General features: G+C 35.5%; 2 protein-coding genes across 5 annotated transcripts; one reads left to right on the top strand and one right to left on the bottom strand.

Moving 5' to 3' along the window:
- Positions 1-1,259: 1,259 nt before the first annotated feature.
- On the bottom strand, positions 1,260-22,499 carry yki (Transcriptional coactivator yki). Of its 3 annotated transcripts, none has more exons than XR_016141449.1 (8): positions 20,133-22,498; positions 6,564-6,775; positions 6,089-6,267; positions 5,796-5,973; positions 5,555-5,614; positions 5,405-5,490; positions 5,168-5,320; positions 1,260-3,866 (listed from the first exon to the last, which is right to left on the bottom strand). XR_016141449.1 is itself a non-coding variant. In XM_089085514.1 (8 exons), exons 1-7 carry the CDS (start codon positions 20,837-20,839, stop codon positions 5,225-5,227), a joined length of 1,518 nt encoding a protein of 505 aa, XP_088941640.1. In that variant the 5' UTR covers positions 20,840-22,499; the 3' UTR covers positions 1,260-3,866; positions 5,193-5,224. The 3 variants fall into 3 exon arrangements, 2 of the variants coding, with proteins under 2 accessions (XP_088941640.1, XP_088941642.1); XM_089085514.1 differs by having other exon boundaries at positions 5,193-5,320; positions 20,133-22,499; XM_089085516.1 differs by lacking the exon at positions 5,555-5,614 and having other exon boundaries at positions 1,260-5,320; positions 20,133-22,499.
- Positions 22,500-22,596: 97 nt separating this feature from the next.
- Positions 22,597-26,335, top strand: Spindly (spindle apparatus coiled-coil protein 1 spindly). 2 transcript variants are annotated; one of them, XM_011649976.2, is made up of 7 exons: positions 22,597-22,851; positions 23,748-24,043; positions 24,311-24,605; positions 24,675-24,804; positions 24,873-25,176; positions 25,651-25,807; positions 25,886-26,335. In XM_011649976.2, exons 2-7 carry the CDS (start codon positions 23,784-23,786, stop codon positions 26,231-26,233), a joined length of 1,494 nt encoding a protein of 497 aa, XP_011648278.2. In that variant the 5' UTR covers positions 22,597-22,851; positions 23,748-23,783; the 3' UTR covers positions 26,234-26,335. The 2 variants fall into 2 exon arrangements, with proteins under 2 accessions (XP_011648278.2, XP_011648277.2); XM_011649975.2 differs by having other exon boundaries at positions 23,744-24,043.
- Positions 26,336-26,450: the final 115 nt, after the last annotated feature.

The raw sequence follows: 26,450 nt of genomic DNA, 5'->3' as shown, positions 1-26,450 counted from the left end.
CAGCAAGCTTCAATATATGAATTGTGCGCCAAGTTCGTCAAATTGGTGCGCATAGTGACGCGTCAAAGCGTAGGGCACTTTGAAAGATTTTCAACACCATTTTCAATGAAATAGTTCTCTAAGTTACGTAGGATTGAACGGAAAAGATCTGTGTAAATCGATTGATATAAGCGGTATCGAGAGCGATATCGAAAGCGATGACACAAATAAGAGAGTTATATAATCATGTGTGTATGTATGTAAGAGAGTGACTGAGAATTGTGCGGAAAAGTTTTAAGTGCAAATCGGAAGCGATTGATGTAAACGGAAATCGAGAGTCGAAAGCGGCGAGACAAAGAACATATTTCGTAAAGTTGTATAATTTTGTGTGTGTGTGTGTGTGTGTGTGTGTGTGTGTGTGTGTGTGTGTGTGTGTGTGTGTGTGTGTATGGCTGCGTTCAGCAGAGAAATCAACTTTGCAACTGTGTAAAAATCTTTGATATGATTAGTTTTTGCTATTAGTTCCTCATGGATCTAAATGTATAAACCAATTATATTAAAGAATTTTACAATATAAAGAATTTTACAATAGTTGCAAAGTTGCTTTTTCTGCTGAAAAGCAGCCTATGTGTGTTCTTTCTAAATAAAAAGAACGAGCTCGCGTGAGGTGAGTCTTTAGTATGATTTTGGCAGTCACTGAGTGCAAGTCGAGTGAATCGCAAGATATATTGTATCGTATCTTGTTCACTTATCCAATAAACATTTTTTATAGTTATTAAGTCAATATATAAGAATCTTTCGAGAGGCGACGTTTTAACGAGATGTTTAGGTGCAAACATTTATAATATCAGACGAGAGACTAAACTATTTGCCGTTTCGCATTGACATTTACATCCAGGTCTAAAAATTATTAAAATTTCGAAATTTCTGGTCGTTTGTATTTTCAGCAAAGCATACATACTTATATTGAATATAATATCACTATGAGCGTAAAGGAAAAGAAACTCTCGCAGAATGCGTCGATTATATTGAGCGCCGATTCTCCTTTGAGGTACGAGAGTCGAAAAATAGTAAGCTGTAAAAAACAATTAGCTTTAGAATTTTTTGAGAAAAGACATATTTTTTTTATTTAGGATTTATTTATTAAAAATTACTTAAATAATAAATAATAAATCCAAATAATGCGGTTTTGAATTTTCGAGTTGAAACTTGAATATCTTGATATCTAAATATCCGAATACTTGATACCACTAGATGGGAAATGTGAAAAAATATATACATTTGTTGATACGTAAGTAAATAATATTTATTGTTATCATTATTACTATAGGCACTTGTTATCGATATAAAAATGTATGTCACAATTTTTTGCCAATGAGCATATTTAAATACTGACATTAAACAACTATTTGCTTTTGTATATAATCTCAGATATTATAGACGCAAATGCGCAGCCTAAGCGGGGAATTACGATTTAAAAATCTACTCTACGCACCTTAATCGACGTAGATTGCGGAATTTATGTTCTCATCTTGAAAACATTACCGATACGAAGGCACTTATGTAAATTTTTATGTTGCGATGCTCCCCAGAACGTAATCTACACTGAGTTTAGACTAAAAGCAAGATACATTATGGTAAATATTAATCGTTAAATCGTAATTAAAATAATACATTAAACGCGCTTGATTTCCATGACGCTCTTGGAAGACTGTCGGTCGGATCGACGTTCGTGATATCGAGTAACGTTATCAATTTTAACGCCGATCGGGAAGGGACGTCGCTATAAATCGTGAAGCACGGCAAATTCGAATAAAATAAAACTAAAAGCAGCTGAATAAAATTATATTTTTGAGATAGAAAGAAGCGAATAAAAGAGAAACTCAAAACTGAATAAAACTCAAAACACATATCCTTAATCAGGTATAAAACAGTATTAAAAACGTCTCGAATACAATCGCACATGGAAGATCAAATTTATATATGTAAAATAAGAAAGATCACGTTTTCTCGCCGTGTACGACATGTGTGACGTTCAGCCTTCCAGAGTTTCGGCAGAAAAATACACAAAATAACATAAATGTCAAATTAACATTTACACAATCGCTTTTCTTTTACTACCTACAAAGAAAAAAAAAACCAGGAGGTTGAAAATTCGGTATTCGCACGGCCAACCAGTTGAAAGAAATAAATATCAACGCAGGAGCGTGCGAATAACGAAATGTAAATTTTCCTCGGTTCTCTGAGATTTTTCCTGACAACGGGAAAAACCGAGAGAGTCGATATTACAAAAAATTTTACATGATTGTCAATGTCCTTAATATACAAAAGAGATGAGTAATTCACGCGACTATTTCGAATTCGCGGCCAACGTGCGAATGTTAAGATAAATACAAATACTACGTAATAGTCATAAACGCTAGAAACAAATTACGTATTTCTTTCCATTGTTTATGGATGTTATATTTATTGTCAGATTGCATCAATCTTCACGTATTGAGAAGCATAGATTTTTCGATGTCAGTCTATTTACGAATATTGTCACTTGCTAAAGTTAATGCCAAACTATGTGCGATAATTCGTAATTCGCAGTAACAAAATAGATTTATAGAATTAATTATATTTATGAATTAATAATTTGATTTATAATAATAATTTGATCCTTTAACCTTTGTCAAACTTAGACCTTTACTTCGCAATAAATTGGCATGACTCATAAATAACATGTACAAACTCATTAAATTTACACTATTTTCACTATTTTTACTATTCACGAATAGTAAATATATATGAGTAGCGAATTATGAATTGTGCATAGTATGATAGTAGCTTAATAGAAATAGTCGCATGAATTTCCTCTTTGCATATGTTCTAAGCTGCCATATGTAATCCTTAATTAGTTTCAGAAGACTTTTTTGAAGAAGATATATTTTATTTGGATTTATTTATTAAGAATTACTCTTAAGTAATAAATAAATCCAAATAATGTGGCTTTGAATTTCGTATTTGCGTATACGCATTATCTTCTTCATTGAAAATGTTTTGATTTCCGGTAATAAATAGGCCGAGAATTAATTCACAAAAGATAACGAAAAATTCAATGTTACCGGCCATTTTTTCCACGCTATTCCAGCACTCTTTGCTAGAAATATGAAAAATACGAAGATTCTTCTTATAGATAAAAGATATTTAGATAAATCTGTATGTCAGAGATATTCTCTTCTCGTTCTGGCAATCTCTATTATATATAATTGTATGATAATATATATAAAACGTAAGTGAAAAGTTTACAATCTAACAGCATTTCTCGAAAAATATCAATATAATTGCAATTTGTAACAAGAGTATAGACTTTACATATAAAAAAAATATATATATTCTCATTTTTTATTCACGGCTAAAATATTCAGCCAGTGTTCTAAAACGTCTTGCTCACTTTTAATAGCTACATTTATATATTTCATATGGACGGTTAATGCAGCAAAAAACGATGAGTAATGAATTGTCACATTAATTGATTAAAGACAAGGCACTCTGTGTTTAAGCATATTGTTCGTAAAAAATTACACTACAAACGCTCATAAACGTTCTCTTCAGGATGATCTGTAATACATGTATCCCAAAATTGGCGACTTTTAAACAGCTTCCTTCTCTTCATACATTGAATATTATATGATTCCGTATATCATATTCCGTATGTCATATCGATGCTTGATATATAAGCATTTAAAAACTCATCTTAAAAACTCTTCACTCTTCGTCCAGTACATATTAGTATTGCTCGGCTACATCATTTCGAAGATCAGCAATCTCGAGATAACAACATGAAGAACTTCATCAGTGATAATTTACATTTCCAGACTATCAATGCAATTATACAAAAACATCTGTAATATATCAGAATTATATAAATTAAAAAATCAATGAAAGCAAATAAATCTCATTATAATTGATAACATTTGTAATAACAATTTTCATAATTACATGCACTCAAGATATAAATAGTACCAATCCCTCACGCAAAAATATGAAGCAAATCGATTTGCATTAGAAAATATCGAAATATTTTTGTCAAATATTTTTATCAAGTGTTTTAAAACGTTTAAATTTTTATAATCGATTAATAAATTCTCTAAATTAACTTTTTATATCTAAATTGTTTAAAAACCGTGTAAAAATCATAACATTACGAGCTAGAGATATGAATATTGTATAATCACTTGATACTAACAAAATTAAAATCTTATGCCGAGTCGTATGAATATGAATACGGAATAGAAGAATTTTCGTTGCATATATAAAATATAATAATATTTAACGAATAAAGATATGAAGCAGAAAATAAAGGGCTTGATATATTGATAATAATTAATGGGATCATTAATAAATCAAGTTCGCAACATAGTCCTTTATTTTCTCCTTCACTCTTTCTGCCTTTCCTTTTCCTTTCTTCAAACGACATACAAAGAAATAAAAACATTTTTCTATTTGGATTTTCGTCTTTCAAAACATACCACAATACTACAAAATATTAAAATATTAAATTTGCTTTGATTTCATTGCTTCTACTACATGGACATATTTTTCTATTTGAAGTTTTTTATAACATATACAAAGTGACAAAATAATCTTTTAAAAGATAAGCGCTTTACTATTAAACTATCTAAACACTCTCCTTAAATATAAAACTTATATATTTACATATTATTTAGAATATTTGCACGCATATATGAATACATGATTGTTGAAATTTTTTGATATTTTTGTTTATATAGTTTAGATAGTTTTGATATTTTTGAAATATTAAAATCGCTTAACGTTCAAAATCATTATCTATCAAGTAAAACGTCCGGATTTAATTCCTATTTTTTCATGTCGCGTATATTACAAAAAATTTAAGTGAGAAAAAAATGTTTCGAAAGTATCCTGATTATTATTGTGGCAATATATTTCTATAAAAATCCAAATAGAAGAAACAAAGAAAGAAATAGGTGTTTAGGTTCGAAGGGACTTAGATCTACTCTTATAATCTAGTATAGTCTAATCCACTACAGAATTAAAAAAAAAAAATAGGAATTGCACCATTGATTAAAGAGATATTAAAAATAATGAGAAGCATCAATGATGCAATTAACTTCATCGCAGACTACGTAGATTTGAATAGTTTCCACTTCGAAAACCTGAATACCTATCCTTTTAAAGACTGATCAGACCTCCACCGCAATCACCGCTATCACTTCTAATCCTATAGCCAAGTCAGCACGTTCTCCGGCTTGGTCGTGTTAGGATTTATGAGTGACTGCACGTCGTCCAAAATATCAGTACTGAATTCCTCGTTCAGCTGAAACAATTGTGGATACAAAAAATTGTATGCGACTGATTTTAATTAGATTTCCGACTTTTCTCAGCGTGTCAAAAAATTTACCTGAAGCGATGGCAGAAGATCATCTGGTGAATCGATGTTGTCGCTCAAGGTCGATAAATCCGGCGTCTCCATTGGCGCACCCCCGTCTGCAAAAATTCATCAGATTCAAAGTATGACTAAACTAAACATCATATTGTTTTAAATACGTACTTATGTATTTATGGCTTCGGTATAATCGTTTCGTAAGATCATTCAACGCACAGTGCCTTTCTGCAATCGGAATAATCGCGCAAAATAATTATTCTTAAAACGAAAAATGACTTCACATGGCACAGCAAAGCAAACGGACAATATTTCTTTTAGTAGGATAAGCTTAATGATGGCGATGAAGTTCGAAAATCGTGCACAAAAAAATTGAAAGAATCGAGAATTTCAAATAAGCCGCATTTACCGCTCGTGCCGTCCATATTCTCATCGATGACGTAATCTTCTGAGGCATGAGGCAGGGAATATGCAGAAACGAGTCCTACGCCGCTGTCGGTGCTCTCCTGGCGCGCGTGTTGTTCGTTAATGCCTGACACAAACGGATCTATGGCGGCATCCGTGATACTAAGTCGCATCATTTCTTGCTGCAATGATAGAAAAGATGCACTTGTATATGATATCAAGAATAGTTACAAATGTTATGCAATCAAGTCTCCAGATCGCAACGCGATTGAGAAATTAATGAACAACAATGCCAACCTGACGCATGATTTCAGCCTGCCGCTGCTTCAGGCGTTCACGTTCCTGGTGCAACGAGTAAAGGCGAAGCTTCTGCTGACAGACCGCGTTCTGGTTATTTTGAAGGCCGCCAGTTGGTTGCTGAAGCCAATTTTGCGGCAACATCGCGCCAGATGCCGGAGTTCTTTGGAGATGCGCGGCTGAAAAAATAACATTATTCCATTAGACTAATCAGATAGAAAATAAGCGTTGAAAATTATTCAACAATTGGCGTGTTTATAAAAGTAATTTACAATCGTAATAAGTTAAGAAAAATTTCTCTCAAGTGAAACAAATTTTTGAAACTACATTAACAGCAACAAAAAAGATATTTCGTCAATTTAATAGTGTGATGTAGATGTAGAATGTGTTCGAATTGTTGATGAAATCATTCTATTCTCGTATCGTATCTATCTTACAGGATTTGGGAGAAGTAAGGATTCAATTGAATACTTACGAATTCGCGGATCGAACCAGGAGGTGGTGCGGCTCTGATGATTGATAAAATATACCTCGCCTTCGGCTGTGCGTGCCTGTTCCCATCCGTCAGGTAATGGACCGAGCGAGTTGGGTTTGTTGCTTTCGACTGCGGCAGCGGCTACCGCGGCCACGCTCGCAGCTGCGGCTGTTTTCCGCGGGTCCTCCCATGTCGTGGTGCGTGTGATGTGACTATAAAAAAATATGACTGATATTAGCGACTGAGATAAGGCGTTAAAAAAAACCAGGCATTTAAAGGAGACTTAGGGAGAGATTAGAAATAATCCGGACCTGAAGGAACGACAAGGATTAAAGTTCACAAATGAGACTTTAATCGGGTTTTGAATAGATGGTTATCAAGTTCAATTACTTCCGGTTGATTCGTTCACTTCTTTCCAAAGCATTTTATTAACATGGAATAAGGTAAGCAAATGAATAGATAAATGTGGAATGGCAGATTAAATAAATATGGTGCGATGTAAGAATGTTATTTGTCATTAAAATTATTAGAACAGAGACCTAAATCAACTAAAATATCGATTTAAAAAAGGTTGTACAAATGAAATTAATCTTCGTTATCAATCACAATATTAAATATGTATATCCTTGTATAAATATTCGTTTCCTTTTATTTCCTTTTATAAAAAGAGATAAATTTAATAAATATAATATCAAATTAAATAATTTCACGTTATCGTGATATCCTTATCTACATTGAAAAAAATTATGTCTCATGTTAAAGAATGGAAAGGCATACATAATTTTTCCACAGTAATGTAAATATTGCTATATAATAAAAGTTTTAGTAGCATTCTTTCCTAACGAATGCAATGTATAATATAACAAAATTATGTTACAAATTATACAAGCTTTATCGATTCGAATTTTCGCAAATGACTACTATCTTTTTGACCTTGTGATGTGACCAACTTTTGACTTTTGCATTGACTTTTCATTTTCGCATTAGCGATTGGCTATAATTATGACAATATATTACATGTCAATTACTAATAAACTCTCATTTGAATCTATTTGGTTATTGGATAATATTATATTTGTTAGATCTATCTCCTTTAGTTTATGAAATGAAAGAAGGTGATCACTTATACCTCAGAGATATCTTCAAAGAGATATTGCTTCACTGATATATAATTCGTATGATGTAATCTTCGATTCGGATAGAAAGATAAAAAGAAGTCAACATATAGAATAGATAATATTTATATTTATTAAGCATTTTTCATACATTTCCACGGTATTCTTGTCATGGTATACAAAACTAGATCCGAAACTCAAATATCCGATCATGCACCGATCCACGCGTAGCGTCGGACGAATGATCGGTGCATGATCGGTGCATGATCGGTCCATAGAAAACACATTTATTCGGACTCCATCGGTCGATTGTGTGATTGTGCGAAATTTGGCTTCCGTTTCGATGTCACTTCGATCGAACACTTTAATAAGCTCGCTTAAGCCGCTCGATCCGCGGAAACTGAATACGCGGCGCGGCGCGTACAGTTATCCACATATAGTAGGCGCGTGCTAAAAATATTCCCATTCAAAAGACCGAAGCGAAGCGACGAAGCGACGTAGGTTAGAGCGTAGGTTTTAACGCCCGAAATAAAGCCGTTTCTTTTAATTCTGCCGATCTTTTTATTGTACGCGCGAGAGAAAACGCTCGCGATAAACGTTCACAAACGTCATCCGCACTTTGAATTAATTTCAAGAAGATTAACGGGAAACTATCAGGGAAATTATCATTTTTCGCATGACAGAATGAGACGGATTTATGAATAAAGAAGAAGCGCGCAATTAAAAAGAATAGTCATTCTCATTCAAGTAAGGTTTATTCCGAAAGAAGGAATACGTTTATCAGAAGTAAATATTCTATTCGATGTTGCACGTGTCATGTTCAGTGACTTTTTATTTCAAGGGTTCTTTGATCACCCGAAGATTTCATAAATTGATCTCTAATCAAAATGGATTCTGTATTCCCGATCCTGTTTTATCGTTCAAATAAAACAAACCAATGTTGGAAACTTATTTGTATACAGATAAATATTCTATAGATAAATTTAAATATTACATGAATAAATTATTAATAACAGTTTACTAATAATTGTTCGCGTAATATCTGATACTTTTTAATCAGCAAGTTTTCGATCGTTCAATCTTGCGCAATCAGATGACTATTTACCTCCGAGGTTTTTTATCATCTACACAATTTATCCTAATCAAACAAATGTTGTATTGTCGATGATTCCTCCTCGTGTTTTATTGTTTAAATAAAATGAACCATTTTTTATCGGATGTACTCGAGTCTAAGTTGGTAGAACGATATGCTTATAAAGTATAATACTTTTCGTCGTCGGCGAATTTACCGCGCTACAATTCGGACACAACGGTAAAGAAACGAGAGGAAGTCTGTTTTGCACAGCACGCGCGTGTGACGTCATGCGCGATTATATTTCTGCACCTACACACCGGACGACAGACGTACCTGGCGTGACGCGTACCTGCCTTGCAATGGGCATGCGTTTGTAAACACCACGTCGACTCAACGTGCTCGATCGATTGTTAATCAAATCGAAACTATTTGGACAGTACGTAATTAGGCAAAGCAGAAGTTGCGGGAATCAATTTTCTAATGCCGATATTCCAAATTCTCTTTTATCGATAAAAGTGCCTCCAAATGTATGGCTTATATAGCCAATCAGAAGGCTTATAAAGCATTTTTAAAAGCTATAAAAGAGAATAAAAGAGAATACATGGCCTAAGTAAATAAATCGAGATTCTTCGAGTTTACGATCTATTCTAGTTATCTATTCAGTTTATCCTTATTCAAAGAATTACTTGGAAATATATTTTATTTATGAAAAAGAATATGTTTCTTCTTGACGTTTATATTGACATACATAATGATTTCTACTATTCGTTACTATTTTGAAAAAGTTTGAAAGATATCGTAAAAGTAAATTCCATGTTTTTCTTACAATATATTTTACAATATATACATTATACATTTTTTTAGAAAAAATGTTTACATATTCAATATATACATTATACATTTTTTTAGAAAAAATGTTTACATATTCAATTTTTTTTATTTGAAAAATGTATTGACATTTAAGTTGTATCTACGTATTCGGTAACTAAGAATCTACATATATATTTCTCAAACTTGGTATATATTAGAGTCGAAGAAAAAAAATTAGATGTATTCTATATATTTTTTGTGTAATATAGTGTGTCTCATACTATTCACTTTTGTGATAAACTCTAAACATTCGCAGAATCTATATGTACTGTTACCGTAATAATCGCGAAATTTACTTTCTTTACTTTTCTTCATCGTATTTTATCACAAGCCGCCAGGGATAAAAACATATCGAGTAGCGAAGCACAACGTCGTATAGCAACGACGCACAATTTTGTGCGCTTTGCACCCTATAGCTCTATGAGCGCAGCTCTCTATCGGTAACCGGCGCTCTCAGTTAGAGACGCGGTTGGCCACAGTCCAATAAGAGGAGCGGAGTCGCGCCGCACCGCCCCACCGCCGCTGTTACGGGCCGCGAGGAGCGCCGTGGAAGGGATGAGAACGGCGGCGCTTGGAGGGGCGTTGAGCTACCGAGAGCCGAAAGAGCGCTAGCGTGCGTTTGAGAATTATAAGAGGGTTGTGTGGCGCGGCGCGGCTTTCGCGCGCGCGCGCGCACGGCGTACGGACTCTAAGCCGTGTATTTTTACTCCGGACATCACGGCGCCGGACAACTCGTAAATAGACACTCTCGTATCGACGCTCACCGCCCTGCTCTCTGTTCTCCTTCGCCGGCTCCCGCCGATTCCTCGCACCCTGCTGTCTTAACCCTTCTCCTCTCCCTTTTTCGCTAAGATGAAGTTTATCTAACACATTTTAACACGGCGTAACCCTCTCGTGAGAAACGCCTCCCCCCCTCCCCGAGTTGCTCCAAAGATCTAAAGATTTAATGATCTAACAGTACGACTTCGCTCTTGCGATCTTGCCGAGATTTTGCACGGCGAGTCGCTCAACGAAATCAGATATCAGATTGTTTAAGACACGTTTCAACGAGCTAATATCAAGGACTAAAAGCTCGCAAACTTTTGATACATCTGTACCACCTTGAATCCTTGAAATATCTCGTGTATATCATAAAATTCACGATTCCCCCTTTTAAAGAAAGACCTCGAATACTATCTCGTAATATAAAAGTTTAAAAAGATTATTTCAGAGATTTAAGTTACTATAATAGCTGAATTCCATTTGGCGATCACTTTCGATAAGATTTAAAACAGTCAATTAAAAAGTGTTTCTGAGTGAGACTTTTTCAATCTTAATCGTAGTCAGATGTTTTGCATTTAAAATTTTGTTTGCGCAACTCTAAAAGGAGACGAGTTAAATATAAGTTATACGGACAGATTATACGCGAACAAAAAACTACAATCATGGTTAAAGATGCGAAAGCCAATTATCTATATCAATTATGAAACAACAACTTACAATTAATACTAATTAGTATTACAATTAATTAATTACTAATAATATTATAATTAATACTAATTAGTTTCACGTGATTTAATCTCTGATAATAAATTATTAAATAGTTATTTTGAAAATGTAAAATAAATTTTATAATATACGTTCGTCACTTCAATTTATACCGACATATTTAATTTGTAATAATATGAAAAATCGTTACATGTCAAGAATATAATTTGTCATTTTTTTTAAACAAATACAAAAAAATTAACGCACAATTGAAAGAAATCCCAAAGATTCAAAAGTAATTCCATGAAAAAAGATGAGAAATACATTCTAAAAATTGAGAAGTGGCACTTGTAATTTCAGGCTGACTTATGAGAGAAGAAATTTATGAAAAGTTGTTTTATATATAAACTGTTATTTTAGAAGAGGCGAGTAATAGAAACATTACGTAATTAAAAATTTACATTTTGTTCGCAAATTATCGCAAGTCAGTGAGATTCGTCTCGCAGAATATATCGCCGAGATTAGGATTAATGCCGAATAATATACGCGACGCGATTAAGATGTCACATGTGATATTTACGGTGCTACTCGGACACACTAATGGTACATAAAGTTTTGTCATAAAAGCATCCTGACACCATCGAAATTCATAGTTCAGGTAAGTATTTCCCGTTTATCTACATGCGAGATCGCGGCCTTACTTTCGCGAAAATGAGTAACGCGTGCCGGAACTTAACGCTTTCAGTTAATGGAATTCTTATGGGAAGATGATAATAAACGAGCATTGCATATGAAGATGATCGTCAAACTGAAGTGCTTGCTTAATAGTATAATAAAAACATTTCTCACAACCGCGACGTATATCTGCGACATTCCCGTATCATCTCATTAACAGTCAACAATTCCAAAAATGTTATTATATAAATTGGTTGCATTTTAATAAAGAATGTATCTTTTATTGAAATGTATATTGAAATTACTGTCTATCTTAAGTTTATTAATTTATTTAAAATAATTAAAATAATCAAATTAATATAAATTTAAACAAAATAAACGTATTTAAAACATTTTTTACTGTATTTCAAATTTGTTGATTATCGGGATATATCTTTTCCCGTAAGAAGCAGATACTTTCGTATCTATAAATGACATAAAAATATTTATAAAATGTAGAATGTTTACAACCAGAGAATGTGTTTCTCCAACGCCGCGGAGCAAATTTCACACAGCACGCGTTGCTCACGTTGCCTTGAACTTTCGATACGTTCGCCCTGTACTCCCGACAATCTGTCCTCGTATCTGGCATTCGCATTTGTCGTCTAAGCTCTCTCGCATACAGGTGTGTCGGGGTCTTTAGCCTCGGTGCAGCGCGGCGCGGTGTGGCGCGGACGAGGTCGTCTTTGCCAACGATGGCGCGTCACGATGCCGTCAACGGTAGATCTTGCTCGAAAATTCTACTATCACTCGGACGAAGGAGAGTGATCTCCAAACTGATGACAAAATTTAGACAAGATCCATGAAAATAGCATTTAACGATATATCATTTGCATCTTTGGAACTATCCTCTCTTTCCCACTCCATATATTTCTTCGTGCTTTATTATATTTATTGTATTTTGTGCTTAGCGCGTTGTTTTGCTGAGACTTCATACCGCCGCATACTCGAGTCGCGGGTCTGTCAGCAAAAGTCCGAATGCAAGAAAAGATAACAAAATACGTATCCACGTCGCACGGACTCGACCTTGCAACAGGTCCGATGTCGCGTACAACTTTCACCGGGCGACGTTCGGAAATATCCGGTAGCTGCTCTCGAAGCTGATTTAGCTGTCTCGAACTCAATGGCAGATATCCATAAAGGTCAAATCTTGGAAAATTATCTGAAGAGAAATGACTCGAGATTAGACAATTTGATAGAGGTCCTATTGTTAACATCGGCTTACGTCACTCGAACTCCTCGTGGTCCCCTGAAATGAATACTTATGTCGCACGATTTTTCTCAGCAGATTCTTTGCCGAGCTCTCTCGAACAATCGACCGACGAGGTATTGCGTATTCTACTCCGATAAGACGTGACTCGACCGTAATTGCTTCGTAAATCGACGCGAACGTCGGAAACCTTGAACGAACGCTCGCGTCTCTTACCTGACGAAAGACGAGCATCGCGATAAGAAGCGCTCGAGTGCCAACCAAGAGCCATTGTCTCTTACCTATGCCGAATAAAACGATCGAGGAGAAAACCTCCGATTTCATGAGCCTCTTTAAATATCACATGTAATCGCTCGAAATATAGAGAACGTATTTTTTTTCACATTGCTGTGAAGACTTGAATCCACTTTCTAAAATTAAATTCTATTTCGATCGAGTATCACTGAGATTAACAGATACGTGAAAGAAATGCACGTTTAATTACGACGTATTAAAAAGTGCTTCATAAGCAATTACTATCACGCGTTTAAATTCCCTAATACTTAGGTCATATAACAAAAAATATATATTCATGCATTCGATCGGAATATTTAAATTTTACTTTCACTAGTTACCCTATCAGTTGAACCCATTATTTACTACAAATATACTATTAAGATTTCATAATTATATTATAATTAAAAAATAATTAAGGAAGATTAAAAAATAATTTAATAAAGGTGATCCACAGTAATTATCAATGGATATAAAATTATTTCGTAAAGGAAAAACGTGTCATTCTCATGCGCTTCCTAGAACTACATTGTTATTAATTTTTCATTTAACGAGCATGTTTCATGCCAAAATAATAATTTCGAACGTGTTGACTCGCGTCAAATGTTTTCTTTTCCTCGAAACAGTATCGAATAAATTTTTATCCGCTTTAGCGGATAAAAATGTTTTTACGAAATGAATTTCACTTTCACAAAAATATTTTAGAATTTATTAAAAGACTAAATTTTATCTATAATTACACGTAATCGAGCATATTACATATTAAAAAGTAGCACTATGCGGTTTTCGTGCGAAGTATTTGTCGCGACAGCGTCTGAAAATGGAAGAATACATAAAGGTCAAATTGTTTGCCCAAGTACGTAATAGGAAAGAAAGAATGATGTTTTCTTCGCGCGTTCACGGAACAAAAATGTCAATGTAAAATGGAGCATCGAGTTTTTTTTACAGGACAGCTTCGGACACCTTCTCTTTTTCGTGGCTTCAAAAATGAATGAGGTAAACAATGGGCTTAAAATATATATATATATATCCAGATTGCGAGATGCTTTCGTTAATAAGGATGCGGAGTAGGCACGGTATTAATACGCGACGGTGACACGATGTGCGATCCGAAATCATCCGAGCGAGCGCTCGGCACATTCGCGGCTGAAATCACGTTTCAATTACGCAAATTAGATTCTAATAAGCCTTGGCGCTGGACAAGATCCAAAAGCACGGAACGGTCGACGGTAATTGGACAAACGTGTATGGAAAGGCGGAATGAAGAGCGAGCGGGTTAAGCGAGCGAGTCTTTGCGGAAGGCTCTTTTTAGCATGGGAAAAAAAATAAAAACTTTAAACTGTATTATATACATATATAGTATTGTCTACGTGATGTTATTGACAGATATCGTTGAAGTGAGAGAGAAGAGACGGTCTTCTTGCGTCTTCTGGTTATTACCGCGCGATGCAGCTCGCTTCGTGCAACTCGCTTCGATGCACTTTGCATCGCACTTTACCGACGAGCTCACGCTCGCTGCGCCTCGTATTACGCCTACCGAAAAAAAAAAACGAGCTCTGCACTCCGCTTCCGCAAAATTCGCCGACGTACCGTAGAAGAAAACGAAGTGCGCGCATTTGGATTTGAAAACCTGAACTCTGATGAGAATAAAAGAGGGGGAAAAAAAAAGAGAAAGATCGCGCTCTTTTTGAGACGTTTTCTTTCCGAAATTCGTTGTTCGTGTAAAGATGTGCGTGCGAAAAAATAAATGAAATGCGAAAGAATTAATTTGTTTTATATGCATCGCAGGAAAAAGAAATGCGTACGACGTCTCTCGTGACATCATAATTTAATATAGCCTGCAGTGAATAGCCTCAATGTGAATAGCCTCCTGATAAGAGCAAAAGTCGACGAATATATATATATATATATATAGAGCGATAATTATCGATAGCAAAATAAATAATTAAATGTCGATAATTAGTGATCATTAGAGCGCGATAAGCCATTTCCTTCCTTTCGTGTGCTTTTGCGTTCCACTTCCCATATTGGGAACTAACACGGGAACGGGAGAAGAGTACTTTCGATTCGCGTATAAATTCGCGCGTAAATTAATGCAGGAAAAACTAGTGGCGTAACACGCGGTAGAACCTCGACGTAATGCACGCCGAAGAACCTTCTCATTTCCTCTATGCAAATTATTTGTTTTCTAATAACCTGCTTTCTGCTAATCTGTGTTTCGATCGATCGTTTTCTATAATAATTGTTTCTCTTATAATAATTCGATATTATTACACGGTGCATTTAAAAATGGCGAATGTCATTCACAAATATGACTCATTATGCATTTAAATTGATGATTTTCTATTAACCTTTCAGGCGATAATATATCAATAAATTTCAATAAAAAAAAAAACCTTACGTACCGCATAATTAGAATATAATTAAGCCATTAACCAATTCTTTGTTCTCAACAAGCGAGATAGAATTTGTTTATAAATTTATCAATGTATTTGATTTATAACGCTCTAAAGTAGTACATCACTACTGATAACATCTATATGATTTTCGAAGTTTCTAAATCTTCTTTTTAGTTTTTTTTTCTGATCTAATCTAATCTGACTGATTAGATTGTAGACACTGTAAATTATAATAAAAGAAAACTTTGAAAAAATATTGTACATTGTTTATCGCAGCACTTATGATATTCCAACGACAAATTTCTCAAGAGTAGAACTCATGGGGGAAGCACGAAAGAATGAAAAGGGGAATGAAAAGATGATATTTATGGATGTTATTTTACAAAAAGACTAAAAACACAGGCGCCATTTTAGTACTATTATGTGTGCTTTACTATCATAAAATTCTAAATCTACTCTTTTTTCTTTAAGGGATATTGAATTGACTGTATCTACTTATGAATACGTCGAAATGTATTCTTTGAAGGACTCACGTCTAATCTTTTAATATTTCAGGTAGAAGGTGAATTTTCAGAAAATGGAAGTGATGATCAGGTAAGTTTCTTGAATTGAATAGACGGAAAGAATGCTCTTTTGGTGGTCTTTGACATGTCTCAACAAGTCTTCGAAAAGATATAAAAAGAAAAAGTAATATGAGGGAGGAGTTTTCTCGAATTTAGAAAACTAACTTAAATGACTAACTAATTAACTTTATATATAAACTTGATAAAAACTGAAAAACTAATAAAGACATTTCCTCAAATTTCATCAAAAATTACCAATTAAAATAGTCTTATAATTTTTTCTTTTATATTAATTATAATATAAAATATCAAATTCAGAAATAAGAAATTTGCAAATATATAGTGAATATATAATGAAGATTGTACAAAATTTATTCCTCCAGTATTAACATAATTCTTCTGGCATGTAATATTTTTGAAATAAAATGTAATGATAACAAATCACAAGAAATATGCAGATTTACAATCTGCATAAATTTAAAAAATCTAAGTTTAATATTTTTATTATCTAAGTCTTTATAAATTTAATGGCTAAAAGAATGGCTAGAAAAAGACTACATTTAGACAGACAAAAAACAAAAACGTTACGTAAGATTTTACCAAAAGTGCTAAAAGAGTCTATGAAAGAGAGATAATCCTAAATAATCCTAAAATTTAAAAGAAAACAACGCTTTACTCTGGAAGGGAGGGAATGGGGAAAGTCTGTGAAGTTGACATCTCATCTTTCTGCAAGATTTAATTGCAAGTTCTATTTGCATCCGCAACAGTTCTTCTAATTCCTAGGTTGAATACATTTTTAATTTCACCACAAGAGTAAAGTATCACATTTCGGAGAGTTCTAACCGACGTTTTGATATTTTTTTTGCATCTGTGATAGTTCGAATGCTTTTTTTGGATTTTATTCAAAATTCTCTATCATAGTACTTTATTCTTGTACTAAAATGCCACGCACTTAAAAATTGTTCAAAAATAATTAATGAGCGAAATTCTCGACAAAATTCAAAAAATGCTGGAAAAAATGCTGGAACTACTGCAGAATTATCGAAAAATGTTAAATAATCGTTTAGACCTCGCTGTAATATCGTACTTTATTCTTGTAGAACAGTTAAGCCAATGCTCAGGCTTAAAAATTGTATAAATGCAGTTAAAGATTCTTTCTGGAACTTCAATCAGAAACTGTAAAATTCTTCTAGAACTATAATATTAGATGATTAAAATAAATTTTTTTTTTTTAAATTGCGATGCCACGGCAAGTTGGCATCTCATATTTTCAAAGTGCCATTTTTGTATTTCGATGGAACTGGATCGTTCTAAATCTGTCAGAAAATGTAGAACTAACTTTCGGGTACTTGCAAATGGAATTTGCATTAAAACTTGCAATGCAGAAAGATGAGATGTCAACTTGCCGCACAAGTATAGGGAAGGGGGTGAGAGGGGCTTGTTGGAATAGGGAAGGTACGAGGTAGCGAGGTGCAACGACGAAGTTTCCCACGACAGGTGACACGTGAGGACCCGGCAGTCACGGCAGTGCAAGGTGGATCAGGTTGGGAAGCAGAGATGCGTGGTGGGGGGTGGCATACCATCAGAGGCATCTCCGAGAGCCGCGAGAGAATATACTTCAAAGGCGAACCTAAGGGCTCCCCTTTTCCTCCTCGGACCCCGTCCTATATACTATCTGAAAACTGCGATAGCCTGCGATGATTATCGTTACAAGAGACTCAATACAGGCAGACAATTTGCAATTTATTTTCAGACCCGGATCCTCTGATTGTCGTGATTGTCTGAATTTATTTTTCCTTGGGAAAAAAAGATATTGGAGCGACAGAGATACAAGCGAAATAATAAAAAAAAAAAAATAGTTTGTGAGTTGAGTTTCGTCAACATTTCAGATTAATTTTAAATTAAAAAAGAATCTTACGTGGAAGACTTATTACAAATATAAAATATAAAGTATAAAAATATAAAATGATGATAAATAATGATGTATAGTGTTAACGCCAAAAGAAAGTCAATTCTAAATTTCGATCAAAGAGAGAAGGTGAGAGCACGTGCTGCTCGTTTATTCGATAGAAAATACAGGACAAGTTGTAATATAACCAACATATGCCTTTTTTATACTCGTATCATCTTTTTCTTCCAAATTCTTAAAATTCTCGCATTGACAATGACGTCGTCCGTTTACTCGAATATGCTAATTAACGCATTCACGTCGGTTACTGCATAACCGAATGCCATGACGACCGTGTTCAGTTTCGAGGGCGAAGGGACGGCAACGAAGAGAGACTTAACGGAGAGACCGAGGATGCATCCCCTCCTCCCTCCACCGTGATGAGAAGCAGCAGGGGTCTCGAAGAAGAAAGAAGTAAAGAGGGTCAGAGAGAAGTAAATCAGCACGACGATAGTGCAATAAAGACGATTTCAACTTTAAGGTAAAATTTCTATGTTATAGAAAATAATCAGAGATGACTCATCAAACTATTGTTTGATGAACTAGTCTCACGAAAAAGTAAGAATATCAAACCATATAAAAGCTAGACACCATATCAAATTGAAAGAGGGGTGACGCGCTTCGTGACTAAAACGAATTAATAAGATGAATAGAAGGTTCAAATCTGACTCTCACTTTACGTATTTACGAAACATAAAATCTCGCAATTTTTGAGAATTTCTCTGTGGAAAATTATAAAAAATCCTAGGATCCAGAGCATAAGATTTCGAAGATTGAGAATCAAAAAAAAAGTTAATTAAGAAAGAAACAAATTCTATAACCTGAAAAGATTAGAGATACGTGAAAAGTCACCTGATGACATATAGCAAAATAAAATCAAAGTGAAAGAAGAATCATCTCTCTGTAAAGCTGACACCTCTATCGTTAAAAAAAAGTTCAGATATATGTCATAATTAAGTGTTAATTTATTGCCAATTTACTGCTCTAATTACGAATTTATTGCTTTTATCTATTCACAAAAAATTAATATAAAAAATTACTGACTTTCCGTTACGCTAGCACTCCCTACTTCTGAAAATAACATATAGAACATTATAAACAAAAAAAAAACCAAATGCTAAAATTTTTTGCTAATTTTCTGCTCTAAATTAATGCAAATATGCAGATATTGCAAATGAACAATCTTGAACAGTTATAAATCAGAGTGTCTACTCAAACTCGATAGTTACCCTATAAATGTAACAATCACTACTGTAATGTATAAAAACAAAGTTAAACAAGTGTGACTACATTAAACTATTTCGAGAAATAAATAATTATAAAATGTCTTATTCCTAAGTTGGTTGCTCCAGAAATACACTCTAAAAATTATTAAAAATAAATAAAATTGAAAGAATAAAATATAATAAACAAATTACGTGCTGAATCTAATTTATTTCTAAAATATTTTTTAGAATTTATTACTCTCAAGATACATCACTTTCAAATTTATTGCTTATTTTTATTTTAATAATAAAAGTTGGATCTTAATGTGGTAGCGTAACATACAAGAATAATATATTAGACAAATTAATTGCCCTTTTGAAAATATTTCTAAATATATATCACATTCAAATTTGTTCACTATTTAATAATAATTAATGTTTTTTTTTAAATACCCACGGTAAAGGTACTCTATGTTTCTTTCGTTCGAAGATATAAATTAAATATAATAAATCCAATTTCTATAGATAGAAAATAGAACTAAGATTTTAGGAACGATAACGAACACGACGTTATAGAGAAATGGCAAAGTAAAAGATAAATAAATAACAGGAATCTAAAATATTCCGTATCTATATGAATTTTTCATAGATCCAGGTACATTCCTATCCCTTCTCCCCTCTTTTGTAACCGAGTCGCGTAAGAAAAAAAAAGCAGAGAGATACCACTTACTTAAGGAAGTAGATCTGACCCTCGGGGGTGCGCGCCTGTTCCCATCCGTGCGGCAGTGGACCCAGGTCGTCGACCGTGCTGATGACGTCGTAGCTGCGCTGCTTCTGATGATGGTGATGACGCGCGTGCGGCTGCGGTGCGTGTTGCGGCGCCTGCTGTGCCGACGCGTACGTCTGTTGGAGGGAAGCCGGGCTGCTGTGGGCGCGAGGATGCGAGACGGTGAGGCCGGCCGCCGCTGCGGCCGCGGCTACGGCCGCCGCCGCCGCAACCGCACCTGCGGAGTTATTCGCTCCGCCACCGCCGCCGGCGCCTCCACTACCGCCCCCGGTGCCCGCGGCACCTGCGGCGTTACCGCCACCGCCGCCGCCTCCACCACCGCTACCGCTACCACTCGCGCCTCCGTTGGATGCGCCACCGCCGGCGCCGCCGCCGCCGTTCGGTGTCGCGGTCACCGCGACACCGAACGCGGAATCCGCGGAGTTCTCGCGAGAGTGCGAGATCGAGGGGCTCTTGCTGCCGGTGGACGGCGGATTGAAGAAGGAATCCGGTAGATTGCGCATGCGCAGCGGCACCTGCAACGGCCGCTTGGAGTCGGGCTTCAGGACGGTGTCGAAGAGTGCCTGGAGATCGGACTCGGAATTCTGGTCGACCCTGACGACGGGATTGCTCTTGGTCAACTGGTCCACAACCTCCGGATTGATCGCCATTTTGGATCACACGTTCGCTCGCGCTCTCGCAAACTCCTCCTCTCTCGCCCGTTACTCGCGTCCTTGTCTCCCTTTCTCCGTACGAGCGTATATCAGCTCGTCCTCGTTGCTCTTTCTGCGCCTATCCGTTCTCCGCTTCCGCGCTCCGGCTTCGCTCGCGGACTGCCTCGTTCACGGCGCGTATCCGCGTACATACGACGTAGCAGCTCTCTCTTTCTCTCTTTCTCTTTTTTTTCTCTCTCTCTCTCTTGGTCTCTTGGCTCATCCACCGTCTTCTCGTTTTTATCCTTTCCCTATGATCGTCTCATTCCTGTGGGATCCACGATCTTCCTCTTCCACCTGCACGTCTCGTCGCGACGGGATAAGACAATCGGGACAATGCCGCCGTTGTCGCCGTTGTTATTGTTGTCGTCGTCGTCGTCGCCGTCGACGCCGCTGGCCGCAGCCACCACCGCTGGGCACCACAGAAGCCGTTCCCCGCGATACCGATGGGGATAGCTCCCTCACCGCCCTCCGCCCCGCTTGGCTTTATCACCGCGCCGCGTTCGATCGCTTCCCGATCTCCGGTGTTACGGGTGGCCCACACCGCATGAGACTGCGGGACTCGCTCTTCTCTTCTCGATCCCCGCTCTTCTCTTCTCTCCGACGGATCAGCGGCTCGCCCTACCTGCGTGGACTCGTGACGAGTGCGGGAGCACAGGAAACGAGAAAAAAAGAGCGAGCGAGCGAGCGAGTGAGTGAGCGAGCGAGCGAGAGAGAGAGAGAAAGACGGAAAAACAGACGTAAGGGAGAGAGACGGAGAAAAAAAAAGGCGAGAAAAGAGCGCTCTTCTCCAGGGATCCTGCCTTAGCACTCACTGACGGCGTTCACCTAGCGGCAACGCGCGGCACGTCGTCGCTCGGTAGAAACCAAGTTATCCTCTTCAGGAAGTCCCGCGAGGTCCCGCGGTACTCACGGTGCACATTCGAGAGAGGCGGCCGACGAAGAAAACCAAAGTCGTCACTCCCGTCGTCTTCTCGCTCCACCGTTCCTCGATACGTCGCTACGTACGACGACGACGTCGGCGGCGACGGCGGCAACGGCGGCAACAAGGAACATGATATGCGAGACGAACCCGTTGGGGATTACTATGGCACCGCGCGTGGGACGCGATCACGATGATCGCGGGGGTTCCTGACACTACCGCTTGGGAGCACACGTCGACGCCCGGGAGGCGAGGCTGGCTCGGACGTTAACGGAGCACTTCGAGGAAGTCGTGATCACGAGCACACGACTAGACGCGATGCGACGCGGCACGAAGGAAGCGCGAGGAGAGAAAGAGAAAGAGAGAGAAAGAGAGAGAGAGAGAGGAGGGATCGGAGAAGACGCACGGTTTCTTCTCCTCTCGAAGAGCCACGATCCGACTCGACCTTGCCGTCCCGAACTCCGTGTGAGTACTGATGAGAATTACTGGCTTCGAGCACTCCGTCGCGTTACGTTGACTCGGTTCGGCGATCTGGCAACAACCTGCGTCGCGCTAATGATACCGCAGCTTTGGCAACTCCGCGCCCCGCTGGGAGCCACCGAACGGGAAAAAGCGGTATTCCCCTCCTCCCCACTTTTCCCCCGCAGCCACACGGGTGTCGGATCTCGCCTCGAAGCACCAGGCCGAGCCAACCCGAGCCGAGACGAGTGACGTCCGCCTGTTGCTCCTTCTCGACGAGCCACTGACTTCGAGGTAGACGCCGCTGTGGTGGGGATGACGCGTCGTATGGGGGTGCGACGGCGGGGGGTGAAACATGCCGAGGCGTAAAGTTTACGGCGTAAACCAGTATAGTTTTGTCTTAGAAACGATTTTGACATTGAATTTTAACTTCGATCATTACAACTGGCGGAATTTTTAATCAAATATTTGTCGTCTTTAAATATAAAATCTCTTTTTTTCCACGTATTGAATAACAAAGTTAATAGTTTTATCTACGATAATAAATATCACTGGACTAATTTCCACCGAAACTTTGGTCCTAAGAGAGGTACTGTAGAACTAAACTTAAGAAAGTCTCACTATGTCTAATCAAGTTTATTAAACCGATTAAATTCAAGAATATAAACCTAAAACTGATCATTGTTAATCTAATTTCTTAATTATTTTAATTAAAAGTATTAATTATTATTTAAAAATATCATATTTTATATTTAAAAGTTATAAATAAATTATAATTTATAGAAACAGAACAAGATAAACAAAATAATATGATCAGTTTCAAGTTTTATAATTAACGGTTCTTAAATTTAATCGATCAAGTTAATTAAAGATAATAAAACAGGTTCTACGTCGATAAAAAAACATTCAATTACGCTCAATTTTCACTTCTACAAATCTCATTTTATATTATTTTGTATATTTAGAAATTTTTTATTATATATTATTTTATATATTGGAATAGCAACGAATTTAAAATGATGAATACAATAGGAATAGATAAACTACTATTCTTTATTATTCACAATAATTATAATGCTCCTTAGTCATAATAAACATGATATTTCAATAATATCCACATTTTTTTAAGTGTTGTGTTAATTTTTCAAAAATTTTTTATACCAATTATGTTTGGATGTATTTTATAAGAATAAAAAGTTGGCTATACTGAAATATTAATCTTTTCAAAAGGAGAAGAAAAAAAAATATTATATTTCGTTCATGAAATTAATATTCGATTAAATTTGTCTATTTATGTTGTAATAATCAATTTTTGTGCATAAATTACAAGAGACATTTGAGTTGACATTTGTATATAAGTTAAAATCTAGTAAGATTTGAGATTCAAGTGGGGAAAATTTTCAATGAATTGGTAACACTATAACCGATAAATTCAAAATAGTAAACCTAACCTTGGTAAAATTCAAATCGTTCTCGAAAAGACAGAAGTTCATCGAAAGAGAAACGGCGGAATCTTGCAAAATGTCCGAATTGTATGATAAGAACACGAATGATATGAAAATGGAAGAACATCTGGAAGAGAGTTCGATCAGTCAGGATGATTATAAAAAGCTGAAGCAAGAGAACGAGTGCTATCGGCAGGAATTGTATGTTTTGCGATTGAAACTGGAAGCCGGCGAAGCGGTTCGAAGGGATCTTCAGGAATCTGTCGAAACTGCGGAGAGTCAGCTTAGTCAATACATAGCAAAAACAGAATCAATGCTAGCCCAAAAGGAAGAAAAGTAAGATTACTGAGTTTGGAAAAATTATATAGGCAAAGTACTTGCAACCAAGCTTACTTTTGTTTGGAAATACTTTGCAATTTTTTTTACATTAGATTTTATTTGTGTAATTATTATTTAAAAACTTATGATACTTCAATGTATTTAAAAAGTTGGATTTTAAATGCTTGATGATTATTCTTTATTTTTTTTTCCATCGTGTAAAATTTATATATTAGTCATGTTAGTTGTATAATAATAAAACTATTTGATATCTTTATATTTCAGGCACAGAGCTGAGAAAAAAGAATATGAAAATCATATTGCAGATTTGGAAGCAAACAAAGTACAAAGCACATTAGAAATTAAGCAATTGCATGAAGAGTTGAGAAAATATAAAGATCTTACAAATGAACAACCAAATTGTCTCACTTCTATGGATGATACTTTATTACTGCAGTATGAAGAAAAAATTAAGGAACTAACATTGCTTCTTCAAAATGAAGAAAAAAAAAGAGAGCCAATGGAAAATAGACTTGCATTTGTAGAGGCCCGATATAAGGAGCTTAAAGAATCTTTTACAGTAAATAACTAGCTAAGATTTGTATTTATTAATTATGCTATAAAACTAATTGGATATATCTTTTAATAGTTGACATTAGACCAACTGCAGGAGAAAAGCAACGGGTTAGAAAGTGCACGGGAATCTATTACGATACTAACCACAAAGCTTGTAGAATCGCAATTATCAAATATAATTCCTGCTAGTGATACATGTAAAGGTAAAATCGATCATTAAAGTTTAATTTTTAGTTAGCCATAAGTTTAGCCAGAATTTATAATATTTCAGGCAATTCTTTATTTGCTGAGGTTGAAGATAATCGGCTGATGTTGTTAGATAAAATGAAGTCACTCCAGTCTAAATACAAAGAAAAAAAACGAACGCTAAATGCGAAAATGACCGAAATCAAACTGTTGAAAGCAGAGAAGGCTGTTATGGCTAGAAAATGGGAGAGTGATGCAATTGATACATTGCAAGAGAATACAGATCTTCTAAATAAGTATAAGAGTAGAGTGTCTGAACTTGAAAATAAATTAAAGAAAATAAAAAAGGATAACGTGGAAGAAATACAGTCAACAGATGACGCTTTTAAGTAAGTTAAAAATGATTTTATTTGAATTTGGATTAATGTATGTGCATGATATATTAATTTTACACACACACAAAATTTAGATATTCTGATCACTCATTATGGATATCTAGATTGATGACGTCAGAAACGAAAAAAATGAGAAAATTGTTACAAGATATATAATAAAAATATTTTTTAATAAAATAATGTTTACAATCAATAGTCTCGTAAAATAGAGTAAAAATTGTTCTGCTTTGATAAACAATAAATAACCATAAATTCTAATCTAAAATTAAATTGTAGCTTTATTCTTGACTCTTATTAGACATAATTTGAATTTAAATTTATAGTTATTAATTACTGAATAAAAGAAGAATTTTCAATATATTTTATAAATTAATAAATATTAATAAATTTATTCTGTCAATTATTTTTTGCTTCTATCATCATAATTTAAGATGGCTGTGAATCTTAAACATAAATATTAATCTTTAGTTACGCTCAAACATTATTAGCCGCGAAGAAAAAAGAAATGAAGGAATTGTATGAAAAAATTGAAAAGCAGGCTATGCAAATACTAAGACAAGAAGAAGTAAATCACAATGTTTCGAAAGAACTTCGTCACTGGCGATCTAAAGCGATGTCTTTGGAGGCAAGTATTCCTGTCTTTAAAAAGAAGATATCCCGATTTTTAAGATTTTTCATGTAGAATATCTTTTGTATCTTTTAGGCTCAAATTCAGGCTATAAAGATGCATTTGGAAATGGAACAGGCAAATGATGACAATAAAGCCTTACTTGAAGCTATTGAGAATTGCAAAATTTCTGATAATGTAAATTTTGAAAAAACTTGCGATTCAAAATCTACTTGTGATATGCTGAAAGATAATAAACATCAAGAAAATTTAACAGAATCGTCAAAAAAGTCAGCAGCAGATTCCACGAATGAACAAAAAGAGTCAAATAAAAAGGTCTTACATTTTGCTATGAATACTAAAGACACGGAATCCAAACCTTTGAAGAAACAATCAAAGCAATACGATTATCCTATTGTATCTATTACTGATGATGATTCATGATATTGAACAATTCACGATTCGACTTTAAATATTATTTGTTATGATTATTGTATATCATGTTAATTCAATAAAGTGCACGCAACTTTCTTTACTTTTTTAAAATTTTGTCTTGCTATTTTATTTCTTTCCTAAAAATGCAAAGGATTTTAAATACAATTAAATTTTTCGTACTCTTCCTATTAGAGGATTTGATTGTTTACATTTATAAATATATTTA

Source organism: Pogonomyrmex barbatus, unplaced genomic scaffold (genome assembly GCF_055798465.1).
Source record: "Pogonomyrmex barbatus isolate J1 unplaced genomic scaffold, ASM5579846v1 scaffold1, whole genome shotgun sequence".
NCBI lineage: Eukaryota > Metazoa > Arthropoda > Insecta > Hymenoptera > Formicidae > Pogonomyrmex > Pogonomyrmex barbatus.
Note: the sequence above shows the minus strand (reverse complement) of the source record. Positions and strands in the feature narration are given on the sequence as shown.

Excerpts from the sequence above, each read along its gene's own strand:
- yki (XM_089085514.1), bottom strand. The coding sequence starts at position 20,839 with ATGGCGATCAATCCGGAGGTTGTGGACCAGTTGACCAAGAGCAATCCC. Across the intron at positions 5,974-6,088 it reads AGGCTGAAATCATGCGTCAG|CAAGAAATGATGCGACTTAG; the intron begins GTTGGCATTGTT and ends CTATCATTGCAG. Across the intron at positions 5,321-5,404 it reads ATCTTCTGCCATCGCTTCAG|CTGAACGAGGAATTCAGTAC; the intron begins GTAAATTTTTTG and ends CAATTGTTTCAG.
- Spindly (XM_011649976.2), top strand. The coding sequence starts at position 23,784 with ATGTCCGAATTGTATGATAAGAACACGAATGATATGAAAATGGAAGAA. Across the intron at positions 24,044-24,310 it reads CTAGCCCAAAAGGAAGAAAA|GCACAGAGCTGAGAAAAAAG; the intron begins GTAAGATTACTG and ends TTTATATTTCAG. Across the intron at positions 24,606-24,674 it reads AGCTTAAAGAATCTTTTACA|TTGACATTAGACCAACTGCA; the intron begins GTAAATAACTAG and ends ATCTTTTAATAG.